The sequence below is a fragment of the Amphiprion ocellaris genome, chromosome 7 (genome assembly GCF_022539595.1).
Source record: "Amphiprion ocellaris isolate individual 3 ecotype Okinawa chromosome 7, ASM2253959v1, whole genome shotgun sequence".
Taxonomy (NCBI): domain Eukaryota; kingdom Metazoa; phylum Chordata; class Actinopteri; family Pomacentridae; genus Amphiprion; species Amphiprion ocellaris.
Genome location: NC_072772.1, coordinates 10,414,658 through 10,429,570, shown reverse-complemented (window position 1 = coordinate 10,429,570; position 14,913 = coordinate 10,414,658). Strand labels below are relative to the sequence as shown.

Below are 14,913 nucleotides of genomic sequence, written 5' to 3'. Positions count from 1 at the left end.
AAGAAGGGAATGGTGGGAGCAGCAGAGAGGTTTTAAGAAGATAAAGATAAGCATTCTAAAGGGTCTATTTCACCGTTTCAACAAGTAATTACCAAATCTAACAAACTCATTGTATTTATCACCAAGATTTCTTTACAAAATGTCATCAAGCATAAATCGTCTCCTGAAAAGTACACCTTCAACAATTCAAAATTAATCTGTAACTATTTTAATACGCAATTAATTGGTTTAAGTAATTTGGAAAAAAAGAGTAACATCAATATTATGTGGTTTCTTTACTACTATAGTACTTTAAAACTGAATATTTCTGGGTTGCGGACAAAACAAGACATTCAAAGACATCACTTTGGGTTTTAGGACCCACTGACCGACAATTTCATAATTTATTTTTTTTATAAACCAAACAATTATTTGATTAATCGAGAAAATAATTGACTGACTATTCGACAACACTTTGTTTAACGGTCAGGTGTTAAATTCATTCTCATTACTTATTCTCCGAAGCACCTCTCTGAGTAAAGATATTCAAAGATACATTTTGAAATTTGACACTAAGGATTAAGAAATGATTTCCTTTATGAAGCTCAGTTCACCAATATTCCTCAAAGGAGTTTACAGTCTGTTAAACATGCTCATGCCGAGGTGAGATTCTGATTTAAAGGCGTTCAGTCATAATCCTACTTACTTAGCACCAAGTACGTAAACTAGAAATATGAAGTAGCGCTACTGTCTCAACAACAATATATCATCATGAGGGTTAATCTAAAATGTCTAGGAGCTTGTTTGCCGCTAACTCTTTCTCTGCTTCAGTTGGGGATGAGCTGTGAAGTTGATACTGGCAATAAAAAAGAAAAGGTGATGATAAAGAGAGGGATGAGGAGTCTTACATGCTCTCCTGCGGGACTTTACTTGAGAAGTGATGATACATTTTCCCTTCTTCCCTCCACCTAGTTCCAGGAGGCGCAGGCTCGGCGGGAGGCAGAGGAAAGGAGGAGGTTTCCCCTGGAGAGGAGGCTGAAGGAGCACATCATCGGACAGGAGGGCGCCATCAATACTGTGGCATCAGGTAAACACACACAGAGCATTATATGTGTAGCTTGGCAGATGCTCCACAGAAATACCAAGTGTACACAAATACATGTTTTTACACTACAGCTTTGTTTTGTTACATTTTATTTGTTTCTTTTCAACATATTTCTGTTTTGTGCTGCCCTCCTTCCTCCCTCCTGTTCTCCTCCCTTCCCTCCGGCAGTGGGCGGGTTCAGACAGACCGGCGGAGGCTGTAATTGGTTAATTGTGATGAATGAGCTGTCTGTCAGGCGTACACAGGTGCCGTGTGCATGTGCGTATGTTTGTGTGTGACAGCTGAAGAGGCCAGGCTTGGAGCCGCCAGTTAACACGATTACAGAGAGGAGACATACTACAGACCCCCTCCCTTACCCTCCTCCTCTGTTCTCTCCATCCTTCTGCTTTCCCCCACTCTGTCTCTTTTCCCTTTTGGCTTTCTCTCCTCCGTTTCTCCTCTGTCTCAATCTCTCCACCACCTTGATCTCCATCTCACCCCACTTTCTCCTTCACCCTTCTGTCCTTTCCTACTTGCTCTTCATGGCCTTCGTGCACATCCTGAATCTTTCCATCACAGTTCCTCCGAGCTGCGGTGTCACAGAGTTAGGGATGGACAGGTGGAAGATAAAGGGATGTAAACAGGAGGAGAAAAACAAATGGATGCCATGGAAGACTGGATTAAAAGGTTAAAAAAATAAAAGATACAGGAACGCTGATGGGAGAAGGTGGTGGAGACGTAGAAGTATAAAGCTCTGAGCATTGACAGAAAGACAAAGAGAGCGAGTGCAGTGCATAGAGAAGAGGAGGGAGGATGAGTTAGAGCACAATAACACGGCAGACAGTAAAGAGCTGATATTACACCAGGCTTCCATGGAGGCCATGTATTGATCTGTAGATGAGAGACTGAGAGTTTGTGGGTTCAGAAAAGGTTCTGAAGCAGAGAGCGAGGCTGTGTGTTATTTTTACGGCGGTGGACATTTTCGGTTTAGATTTGTGAAAATAATTAACTCAAAGCTGGAAACGGATATTACAATCTGTAATGTGCTAGTGAGAGCAAATACTGCAGAGTTTATAACCAACAGGAGAATAACTTCCGTTCAAGACCTCTGTAAGTCAAATACTGCATAAAAAACAACAACATAGAACTACAAACTGCACAGTTTACTATTAAATAATGGACATTTATGTATATTTTGTGTTAGAAGGAGAGGATAATCATGGGACTTGTAGTCTTTGCCAAGGCGATGAATGATAAATTGTTCTGAAAGCCATACAAGACATCAGCACTGAGATAAAGGAACAGCTTATTGATCTCTGAGAAGTATTACAGTGAATATATCACACACACACAAACACACACAAGTGCGATGATAGAACTATGAGAAGCTTCAGGAGAAGGACAGAATTAATCTACAAAGGTATTTACAAGAGCCCACATTATCTAATGTTCTTTTATGCTTACGTTGTGTGTCGTTTTTATCAAAGGTGAGCCGAGCAGGAATCAGTCGAACTCTGGCTAAAAGGGGAAATAGAGATTTAGAGATGAGGAGATGGATCAGGAAAGAGAGAAGGGGATATACTGCAGATAAGGAGACAACAAATGAGAAAAGGATGTAGAGATAAAGAGAGAGAGAGCTGCACAGGACTGGATTATGTAACCGCAAATGCAAGCTATGTACAACAAATACATTTTCATGTTTCTTTCTTCTCAGTGTATTTATAATATTATCAAAAAAGAGCAGATGCCTTTAAAAAAAAAATCCTTAAAAATAACAACTTCCCAGTTTACACTGATAAAAGTCTGAGCAAAATAACAAAGCAAAAAAATAGTAAATATTTGGTATTTTTTATTGGTAAATTACTTAACCAAGTTGTTAGTAGTATTATTAATCATGTTATAATTTCAGAAATAGTTATTTATTTGTATCGCAATACGTCAGTGCAAAAAGGAGAAAAGCTGACAAAACTGATGGATGAACTAGTTGTTTTGGTCAAATTTTGCACACAACTCGTAAGTCTTGTGTTTTCATTTTTTGTATTAGTGTTTGGCTTCAAAACGGCTGTTTCCACCTGAACTCTTCATGACGAACAGCTGGCCTCTAGCAAGACATACACACACAGAGTACAAATACACAAACCCACATAAGCGCGCACACACACACACACACACACACACACACAGGAAAGAGGTTAGATTGATCCAGGTTTAGCTCTCAGGGCTAAGAGTTATTGAAGAGAATCATCCCTCTGTAATCGTGTTAGAGCCAACCAGACCTGCCCAATACACACTGCTCTAAGTGTGTGTGTGCGCATGTGAGAGGGAGAGCGAGAGCAAGCTTTCATTTGTTTTGTGTCTCCTTCCTTTCCTTGTTGTTGTCAGGGTCCTCTGAGAAATGTCAATGTGCCCTTCTGTCAAAGTCGGTCTCAATCAGCTAAAACACGCACAAACACACAGAAGGTTACGCTGTCATTCACACTGCCATTGATAAAGCAGACGGAGCTTTGGAGCCCCTCTTGTCACTGTTCATCTCTGCGACCATCTCTGACACACTCGTTTGTCTCTCTACCTCATTCTCTGTCTCCTTATCTCCATCACTCCTCTCTCTTTCCCCTCTTTATCCCCCTCTGCATCTTTGCTCCTCTTTCCTCTCCTTATCTCTGTTCCTCCCTCTGCTTCATCTTTCTACTGCCCTCGTTCTGCCTCACCTTCTCCTCTCCTGCCAAGCACCTGCTCTTTATGATTATCAGCTATTAGTAGCTAGTTTAACACTCGGATGTCATGTCCGTCATTTAGTATTTTAGCTCCACCATGTCTCACACATTAGTTCAGAAGATGCTTTGACGCAACACACTCTGACTTTTGAAGAAAACGTACAAGTTTTGGTTCTTTTGGCAATTTAGCCACAGTGTTCTTCTGCCGCTTGTCTTATACTGGCTGCACTCGATAACTTGCCAAGAGATTGACACCTGTGAGATGCATTGTTTAAGCTTGTTTTCCTGAACTGTGTTGCTAACTGGGTGTTTAGAAAGTTTTGGCTCGGAGTTTCAAAGCAATGCCAAGTTGAGGAGTCGGAAAACTAATATCACATGTGACATAAACCTTTCAGCCTGCTAAAGCTGAACCCCGGTTTGGGGGTCACAATGGAGAACAAAAGCATGCTGTATTGGGACGTATATAACTATATCTAATAGAAGTATACATATTGGAATACATCCTGAGTTTCAAGTACAAACACAGAGCCACTGTTTGAGCCATTTTGTGATTCTTTCAGACAGAAACATTCAACTGAGTTGCTATTTTTCACACAGTCAACACAAAAATGTTTAATTCGAGTGCATACAAAGATTTGTACATTTTTATGTTGACTGTTTTCTATTTATCATAACTTTAAAAAAAAACATTTATTTTTACAAAAGATACAGCGGATCCTCTCTCCACCATAAGGTTGCATTTCTACTGGTGTCAGCTGTACTAAGAGATGTTGAAGTTGAGGTTGAACCTTTAAAGAGGTCTGTAAACTCACCTGAATGACTTAATCAAGATACATCTATTCATTTTCTAAAACCGCTTTCCAATTCCAGATTCTCAGCTTCAAAAGGCCAGCATATTGCTATACACTGATAAGTAATGTAAAGTTTCCAGTTATGTTAAAATGTAAATATGACTGCAGAAGGAAAAAGCCCCAGCTGGCCAATGGACACAAGCCTGGACCTTTTTGCTCAAGGCAGCTACACTAACCACTGATTCACTTTACCACTGACTTGCTGTGGTCCTGTTGGCAAAACCCTGTCTGTGTATGGCTCTGGTTCCCCCCCCCCCCAGTCTCTCAACAGGTTTGGATTTGGATGAGTTTGTGCTAGTGTCTGCTTCTTCGTCGAGTGGCTGAAACCACGGCCAAATACACTCTTTACTCCCCTCCGATCCACCTCATCATCTTGTCTTTGTGTATGTGTGTGAGTGTGGTTGCTGGGGTGATGGCAGGGTTGGGTAGGCACTCCTCTTTAAGCAAGCGTGTGTGTCTGTGTGTGTGTGAGGCTGCGATCTATGCTAAACTGATTTCAGCATGGCCGCGCCAGAGAGGCTAACACAATTACTGCTGGCTAATGGCCCCACTGACTGAGGGGGGGGAGGAGAGGCAGCATGGGTAGCTTTCTGGAGGTCTCTCATCTTGCTCTCGTGCTCTGTTTTCTCTCTTCTTCCTCCTTTTTTTCCTGCCAAATGTCTCTGACCCTTTTCTCATCCCGCTCTCTCGCTCTTTTATCATAGTTTCTGGGATACCCGCCGCCCTCAGGTCAGCTCAGTTCAGTTGGGTGAAACTTAGAATACTTAGTGGAAAAGCAAAGTCAACAAATGCAAATGACTGAAATAATGGCCTCCCTTTCTTTCTCTCCCTGTCTCTGTAGCCATCAGGAGGAAGGAGAACGGTTGGTACGATGAAGAGCATCCTCTCGTGTTCCTCTTCCTTGGCTCATCAGGAATTGGTAAATCACTCTCTCTCTCCTGTCACACAAAACACTCGAATTGTGGTCTGATCTCATGAAGTGATGTAAAAGAAAAGAAACCTCCAGCATCCTTAAAGTCGCAGCCAAGATAAACAGAACACTTGAGTAAGTCACGTTTCTGAAGTTTGTCGATGCACGTGGAGTGTACTGTGTTCTCCTCCTGCCAAACAAATTAATTCACACGACAAAGAAACAGAACACACAAGACGACAAAGGCACACGTCACACTGTAAATTGTAAACACAAATTAGAAAAAGTCTAGATAATATTCAGTAAGAGCCTCCAAGGTGTGACTTTTTACTTTGTGAAGTTAAAGAAGCTTGAAAGAAGACTTTAAACCTGTATGTTTTTTAAGTTTTTTAAATTAGACTGTTAAAATTTAATTTAAACAAATAAGGGATTTAGAGGTTGGCTAATTTAATTGTTTAAATTCAGTGGTTACATGCAGTTCAACATATTATTAGGAACATTTTTTAGGAACGCGTTAGACGACACCTTGTCATAAAGTGGTACAGATTGGCATTGTCACTATATTTAGTTCTGCCCACAAAAGCCCAGTGGAGCAGGTTATTTCTCAATTTCCCTCAGGGGACAGTAAACTTTATCAATCTCCAACTGCGGAAACAGATTCAGTGGAGTAAATCCAGACTTTTCTGAATCATAGTCAAAGTTTGATTTATGAATCAGATCTTGAGGTCTGGAAGAGTTTTAGCTGTGGTTAGTTAGCAGATCTGGTACTAATATTGTGGATATTATCACACTCAGTGCACTCCACACAGAATTTATAAAGAATAAAAAAAATGCTCCAACAGCATTTTAAAGTCTACTTAATTGTAGGAGTAAAGCTAAAAGCAAAACCTTAGAAATATTTCTTTAGAATTTGGATGTAACAACGTTTTCCATTGATTAGTATTGACGGTATAAAGCCCCATCCACCTCCAGTCCTTTGTTTACTGCAGCCCATTGAGCTCTGTGTGCACCTGCTGTCAGAAAAACAGCTGACCGCACATTAAAACAGTCCTAACATACTATTATGAGCGAAAAAAAATCAACAATAGCCAGCTGTTGCAATTAATGATATCCAGTGGGGATGAACTGAGACTGCATGTCTGGACCTTTGTCCTTCAACAGATTCATGCTGACACTCGTCTCTCCATGAATATCATAAAAATAGATTCTACAGGAGAAATATTAAAGGGAACACTAAATGAAAGCTGTGAAATAGGGTGTATTTTAATGAAAATACCAAAAGGGAAATAGCTTTACTAATTATAAGTGGGAATTCCTTTAAAGCAAAGTGTGCAAAAAAATAAAAAAAGTTTTTGGAGTAAGAAATATTGATATTGATGTACTGATTTAGTTTATATATAAGTTAGAAGTATATTGGAAAGGGTTGATAATGGGGTCATTGCTAATTAATTTTCCAGCAATGTATTTCACAAACTTGTTACAAAAGTATCATGAAGACACTTTATTCTCACCTCTGATCCATACTCTGCTACATGTGCTGCTTATGGTGCCAAGAATATTCAAAAGAATGGAGTCAAAGCTGCCCTTCTGGACAAACTATGTGATGACACCTTTTCTGAATTGTCAAAAGCATCTTTTTTTGTGCAGTGTTCTATAAAAGAGAGATTTCATACTGGCGTTTGTCAGACAACACATACCCCAATATTGACGTTATCTGTCATTCACCAATATCAGCCCATAATCTCAGCATTAATTGTCAGTTTTAAGCAACACAACGTGACTGGGACATTTCTCGTTTAGAGAAAAGCTTAAATCACCTCGACCACCAGCAAGATGATGAAGTGTGTGTGTGTGTGTGTGTGTGTGTGTGTGTGTGTGTGTGTGTGTGTGTGTGTGTGTGTGTGTGTGTGTGTGTGTGTGTGTGTGTGTGTGTGTGTGTGTGTGTGTGTGTGTGTGTGTGTGTGTGTGTGTGTGTGTGTGTGTGTGGCAGCAGCAGCAGGGGAGAGAGGGATATTAAGGGCCAGATAGATGGCTAAAAAAGAGGGAGATGGTGAAATGACAGGGCAGAGAGATAGATGAGGGAGAGACGGTGTTCATATTCTCTGTTCCCTTCAGCGACAAACAGTGGCTATGAGACATCAATATTAAACACAGCAACAAGACACAAGCACACACAGCCTCTTTCACACACACACACACACACAGTCATCATACCCATATGCATACCAAACACAAGACATCAATATCATATATGAGCATTTCTATGCAGAATATTTTACCGACAAACATAATGTGTGCTTCTGGAGAGCTGGAGATGATTGAAAGCTTTGTAGAGGGAGGCACTGGGATTTAGGCCAGCACTTAGCGAGGGAGAGAGATTGTCTTTCTGTCTGAAATGAGTAAGCTTGTTTTCTTGAATTCCTGAAATCTCTGCATGCTGATGGGCTCTACAAAGGCAGGGTTTGTTTTTTCCATATTAAAAACAAAGTAATTAAATGGGGAAAGGGTTGTTCCTGTTGCATAATGAGCAATTAAATGACGTCTCTGTTTTGTCTGGTCCCTCACAGGAAAGACAGAGTTGGCCAAACAGGTGGCTCGCTACATGCACAAGGACATTAAAAAGGTTGGTGACGTAGCATCTGACACAAAAATACACCAGCGTTGTACTGTTCAGTCAGTAGATGGAAAGTAGGTGTACGACATTAAATTTAGGGGATGATAGACAAAGGTTTCCATGGTAACTCATACTTTCGCCTGTTCACACAACAAAATACACATTGATACAGTAAATGCAAGAGTGTTTGTTGTACCTCTTGTGGAGATTAACCCATCGTGTGATTGCAGGGTTTCATCCGTATGGACATGTCTGAGTTTCAGGAAAAACACGAGGTAAGGTCTCTTGTGCTTGTTCTACATACATTAATGTGAATTCAGGATGTATTTAATTGTTGGTAATGTCTGAATCACACACCCTGTGTTGTTGTACAGAAATAAAATTTAGATGGGAGCAGTCTCTGCTGCATATGCATGGCAATGATGCATTGGATTAATTCTGTTTATGTATGTATAATGGATGCATAAACCAAAATTAATGCAGTTTGAGGCCTGTTTTCACCTCTTTGTGAAACTTTTGTGATAAATGCATTTAATTAGTTATTCAGAGTTGCATTTTGTTACAGAGTTAGAGAACCACCCACATCTAATCATTTCACCTCAGTGTTCACATTCAGTGTTAATGGTTCATGGATTTCTGCGTAGTTCATCGCTAATGATAAACATGACAGGTTACGGGACGATTTATGGTCTGACAGAACTGTTTCATGAGACGTTCTGTCCAACAGAAATCAAAAGTGTTAATAGCTGTTTTGGGAGCCCACTCAGGAAGGTGGTATGAAAAGCTGGCCACCATAAGCAGGGGAAGACATGAACATTTTCACATAATCTTTCTACTGTTGCATTCAGTTGTTCACAATCAAAGTAACACCTCAGCACAGCCAAACAATCACAGTGTTGGTTTTGGAATGTTAGAGATGGTTTGGCATAGACTTCCTTTTCTGGCATCTCAAAGACGCGGCAGATACCTGTCCAACAAGCAGATGGAGAAAAAAGCCAGCTTGTGTGTAAAGATCGCAAAACGTGTGATTGTTGTTTTCTGTTGTATTATTTTATTCCACCACGCACCACCTCTCCCTTATCTCTCAGGTTGCAAAGTTCATCGGTTCCCCACCAGGATATGTGGGACACGAGGAAGGGGGTCAGCTGACCAAGCTGTTGAGAGCATGTCCCAACGCTGTGGTCCTGTTCGATGAAGTGGATAAGGCCCACCCTGATGTTCTCACCATCATGCTGCAGCTCTTTGATGAGGTGTGTAAGAAAAACACTTGGAGAACATTCGTTGTGTTTGTAAATGTCGGCTCAATACGCTGACTTCATTTGTGCCACTCCTCTCTCAGGGCCGTCTTACAGACGGTAAGGGGAAGACCATTGAATGTAAAGATGCCATTTTCATCATGACGTCTAACGTTGCAAGTGATGAGATTGCCCAGCATGCATTGCAGCTCCGCCAGGAAGCTGAGGAGGTCAGCCGCAGAAAGCTGGCTGACAATCTTGGTGAGAATACACAAAAATACACTCAAACACAGTGATGAAAACTACTCCAAACTTACTGTATGTGCTTAGCTTTGATTGTTTTGTTACATAAGTCACATCATTCTATATTTTGTTCCCTCATTGTTGTATAAAGCCATTCTATTACATTGGATCATTATTTGTTGCTGTTGTGTTCAGTGAACATGATTATATTACATTAAAAATGGTAACATAATTTTGCCTACATTGTCAGTGGTGACTTGCCACAGCATCAAAAGAATCAACATGTTAGCAGTTCCAGATACATAAACTCAAGTGATTAGTGCTGCACTGTGATCAGCAGATATCAGTTTGATAAAATGAGAAGTTAAATTCATCGTAATGCATTTGGTGGTTTTCCCAGAGGACGTCCAGAAAGGCGATGACATCAAAATCTCCAGACAGTTTAAAGATTCTGTGATTCGACCGATCCTGAAGGTAACACAATCACACAAACACACCCGTATGATACTAACCTTGTTTAAGTGCAGCTACAGTCATAGTAGGCTGCAGTGGTCATTGTTCACTCTTTTTCCTCCACAGGCTCATTTCCGGAGGGACGAGTTTCTCGGTCGGATCAATGAAATTGTATACTTCCTGCCATTCTGTCACTCAGAGCTGCTACAGCTGGTCAGCAAAGAGCTCAACTTCTGGGCAAAAAAGGTAAATAACATAGTTTGTGCTAACACTAACGCATTGCGCACATTATATATGTTTTTTATCTTTTCAATTTTGAGAAAAGAGACAAATAACCAAGCAGAGTTTTCATGCAGGAAACATCATGCAGTTCCCAGAATCCTTCCTTCTTAGTCCTTATGATTTGGATTATGTTTTACATTAACTGTCTCGCTGTCAACTGATGGCAGTTTACAAAATCTGCATCTCTTTGCACTAATATATCATTAAACAGGCCACAACAGAGCTCAGCTAAGCAAATGTGTGAAGTAAAGAGGGACTTACCTTTTGAGGCATGTGTTCAGAGCACCCCCACATTTATAACATGGGTTTCCCCCAGTGGGAGTGGAAGGCCTCACCCACTTCATCCTGCAGCCGCTGAGCTGTGCAGAAATGCACACAGATCAATATTATGTGCCACTGTTACTCACTATAATGTGATTACAGTGTTTAACATGTGGAGCCTTCATCAATATTTAATTATTAATATTATAGCTGGTGTCCTGACAGCCAACATGAGCCCTGCAGGCGACTGATAGGGACCTGACTCATGACTCACTTCACTTCATCTGTCTTTTGAATGCTGCTGTTTGCAGGCTCTTGTCTATTTCTTAGCTTTTCTGTCTTTAATTTTTTAAGTGCACATGTCTCATAATGACTTGTCTCTGTCTGTGCTAACAGCAGAGATCTGTTTATTACTGAATCCCCACAAGCCATTTGTTTGTCACTTCTATTGAAAGAATTAAATGTTTAGTGTTGTCATTACTGCATTACTTTATATCTGGAGTAAAACATGGTGTCTTATTTATTGAATGGGGTGTTAACATCTGCAGCTAAATGAGCTGCTCTGATCACTGCTATTGACCGGTGTTTGATTAAAACGCATTAAGGGCCTGTTGATTAGTGCCTGGCAGACACGCTGCTTGACAGTATCTCCCCTCAGCTGCTGCAGTTGTCTCTTTCTCACCACCCATTCTTACTCTCTGTCCTTCCCCTCTAACAGATCAGTGTTTTTGTGATACTGCAGGTCTCACCCTCCGCCCTCTTTCAAATTGCCTCATCTCCGTCTCTCTGTCTTCAGGCTAAGCAGCGCCATGACATCACTCTTAAGTGGGATCGCCCAGTCCTGGACCTGCTGGCAGGCGGCTATAACATGCATTATGGAGCGCGCTCCATCAAACATGAGGTATGCAGGCACTGTAACACACACACAGTCACATCTGGCATCTGAAACATCTTTAAAAGCTTCAGATTACATTGTCTATTAACATTTTACTCGCCAGCTTCATTACATTCACTTAATGTTCTTGTTCATTTTTGGTTAAGATGATGTGTTTAAACTATGGCTTAATAAAACCTGGAGTGTTGACCAACAATTAAAACAAAACTGTGGACTTGCACTCATTGAAATACTTTGAAATTCAAAATTTCAACCCTAGAGTGTTATGGAGGACATGAGACTTTTTTACTTCTGTGACATTTTTCAGAATTTGTAATTTTTATGTTGAAATTCAAGGTCAGTGAAGTTACCATATATGGTCCCTTGCCTGTTAGTTGTTTAAAAAAAAAAATTCTAAGAAATGTATGTCATCGCTTACCACAACTACTCAACTGTAAAATGTGTGAGTTTCGTCAACTAACCATGATTAGTTTTAACCGCAAATATGGAAGAGGACCGGGTTGCAAGTCTGTCTTTTTCCAACTTCAGTGAAAAGAGAACGTTTGATACGTTCCAGGCCTCTGCTGATTGGCCAAAAGCCACGATGTAGTGTGCTGTAACGCAAAGTGATCTTCAATGATGGGCTGTGTGAAAACCACATGCTTCTCGACCTCACTGAGAGGTGGGAGTAACGCCATATTTAATGTGTGTGGAGCTTACCAAATACAATCACTTGCCTCATGAAGGGCTACGAAAGACATGACATGCACCACTGATGAGGCCCGAGTAATAAAACAATGTCAGCGACAGACACTGTCAGTAGCAGAAAGAAAGAACCTTGTTAGATAGAGTGTTCAGGAGTTTCATTCATTAGATGCAAACAGTAGCCCTTCTCTCTGTTGCCTGTGTGTTGGCTTCAGTTCAGGTCTCCTGAGCTACGCTAGTCCACGGCTGCCTTCAGCCTCTTGTATCCATTTGCGCCCGCAGAATTTCCCTGGTGGAGGCTGTAGCCAAAAGAACCTGGTGGTTAAAATGTGCAAGATGGGCTTCACAGTCTAAAAACTCTGTCCCCACCACGAACTCCACCTTAAGGAGCTGATGTTAGGGTGCAGGCATAGGCTGGTGGGAGTCCAAGTCTGTTGAGACCCGCCTTTGTCGTCCTCTGCACACCTCTATTAATTGCAGTCAATTATTATATAACTTAGAAAAGATTTCCAAAAGTAGCAAATGATCAAAATGTTAAATCTAAAACCAATTTTAAATAATCAGACTATTAGCCTAGGAATGTATCTATTTATCATCGTAAAATGAAAGAAATTTCTACATCACCACTAAACTCGTCACTGGTCCTGCAGGTTGAGCGGCGGGTCGTGAACCAGTTAGCTGCAGCGTACGAGCAGGAGCTGCTGCCTAAAGGCTGCACTCTGCGACTGTCCGTCCAATCAGAGAGCCAGGAAGAGCGGAGCGCGCCCAGTCTTCGCCTCGAGGTGGTCGGGGAGGACAGCTCACCGAGAACACTGGACATCCGGCCACCGCTCAGCCCCGAACACTAGAAACACCACGACAACACCGGGATTATATGCAGATATGTATACACACAAATAGACGTGTCAGACATCATCACACCACGCAACGTCAGGATGTTCTTGATGGATATCTCCAATAAAAGTACCTCTGATGAACACAACACCTCTGCCTCTCTGATTCAGTGCACACGTGCAGCATTTACATGCCAACATTTGCACAATATGCAGTACAAAGTTTATGTGTGGCAGCAGTTTGATCTGATGACATTTGCACAGTTACAAATTCTCCTTCTGTGGTAGTAAAGAGGAGCATCATGACCATCAAAAACATCCCATCATCAGTCAATTCAATTATCAGCCATCAAGAAGCTTTGCTGTGTCATCTGTGGAAGACTGCTGTGGATCAAGTTTTGTTACATTGTGACATATTAAAATGAACTTCAGAGTGTAGAAAAATGCCAAAATATTTATTATTTATTTAAGATAGAGGAAAGTCAATGGCCATAAAAGCGGTATGCCTCGTTTTAAGAGGATGAATAGCAGTTTTGGAGCCAATTAAACTGCGCAGAGATGAAGAAATGTATCTAGTAGTCGAACTTTAAGTAACAGCCATTTGGAATTCCTGTGAAGGAAAAAGAAGTATTACTAACCAAAGATTGTTTGATGTTGTCTGTGTGTGTTCACTTATGGAGCCACATTGATAAATAAATGTAAACACAACCTGCTTCAGTCATTTCATGTAAGTAAAGAATGTGTTAGTGGAGAAATCTGCAGCAGAATTATGGTTAATATCGCTGCCTTGTAAATTGTTCCTGTTGATGCATGTTAATGTAAAGAAGTCTCGTCTGTCACGCTCTGCTGCTGTAAAATGTCTGAAATTAAGAGAAATTTAGAGGCAAAAACGGAAAAAAAATATTCAAAGAGTTGCATCATAAATGTTTGAACAGCATGTTGACAAGGCTCCAAATGTAATCGAGCGACATTTTTCATTCTTGTATCCCACCCTCCATCGTGTAAATAAAGCCACCACAACAAAAAAAAAAGGGAATTCCTCAGTTTTTTGTTCTGCTTGTGTCGCGCTGACACTCCTGATGGATGGATGGATGGATGTGTGAGAAACCAGAGCCTGCCTGGGTGGGAACACTGCAACAATAACGCTTGTCTACCTTGGGAAACAACATGACAGAGGAATTTGGTAGGAATTCTGCTCCGTGTGGGGGTCTGTGTCGGACGCTGGGAGGGAATGCAGCGCGGTAAATGCTACAGAAATGCAGAAAGCATCGCAAGACACCCTGCAGGAATGTGTTCACCGCGGGGAAGAATTAGCATGCAGGAAAAAGAGACATTCACTCTTACTGTGCTCCGCCTGGACCCCCCAACAGCACAAACACACTGCCAGCCTGTTTCAGACACATCTACACTGAGTCACAGCTGTTTGGGAACAGGAAGTGCCTGTCGTGTTTAGAACTAACTCCTTAAGTTCAGCATTTTTACAGCAGTAATTTTCCTACAGATTGAAATGATGAGTGATTTACTATTTCATATTTTTTGAAATGTTGTTTGCTGCTTTTTTTTGTGTCTGTCTCACTATTGGTGCAACAGAAAAAGCTAATTTAAAGATGGGCCATTTGAGGCTGCAACTACTAATTATTTCCATTATCGATTAATCTGCTGATAATTTCTTCAGTCAATCAAATGTTGTTTTGTCTATAAAATGTCAGAAAATGGTGACAAATGTGGATCATTGTTTCTCAAAACCCAAGAGGACAACCTAAAATGTCTTTTTTTTTTTTTTTAATTTTTTTTACAAAGTCCAAAAATATTTAGTTTTCTGTCACAAAGAAGGAAAGAAACCAGAAAATATTCTATCCCAAGAAGCTGGAATCA

At 40.9% G+C, this 14,913-nt stretch overlaps 1 protein-coding gene across 1 annotated transcript in view; it reads left to right on the top strand.

Moving 5' to 3' along the window:
- clpb (ClpB family mitochondrial disaggregase) overlaps positions 1 to 13,187 on the top strand; it is a 33,478-nt gene extending 20,291 nt beyond the window's left edge. The window contains exons 7-16 of the mRNA XM_023287534.3: positions 952 to 1,066; positions 5,470 to 5,547; positions 8,106 to 8,161; positions 8,383 to 8,427; positions 9,241 to 9,402; positions 9,492 to 9,648; positions 10,031 to 10,104; positions 10,210 to 10,329; positions 11,423 to 11,527; positions 12,856 to 13,187. Of these exons, the coding sequence (XP_023143302.2) occupies positions 952 to 1,066; positions 5,470 to 5,547; positions 8,106 to 8,161; positions 8,383 to 8,427; positions 9,241 to 9,402; positions 9,492 to 9,648; positions 10,031 to 10,104; positions 10,210 to 10,329; positions 11,423 to 11,527; positions 12,856 to 13,053 (1,110 nt within the window). The 3' untranslated portion in view covers positions 13,054 to 13,187. The remainder of the gene's footprint in view (positions 1 to 951; positions 1,067 to 5,469; positions 5,548 to 8,105; positions 8,162 to 8,382; positions 8,428 to 9,240; positions 9,403 to 9,491; positions 9,649 to 10,030; positions 10,105 to 10,209; positions 10,330 to 11,422; positions 11,528 to 12,855) is intronic.
- Positions 13,188 to 14,913: the final 1,726 nt, after the last annotated feature.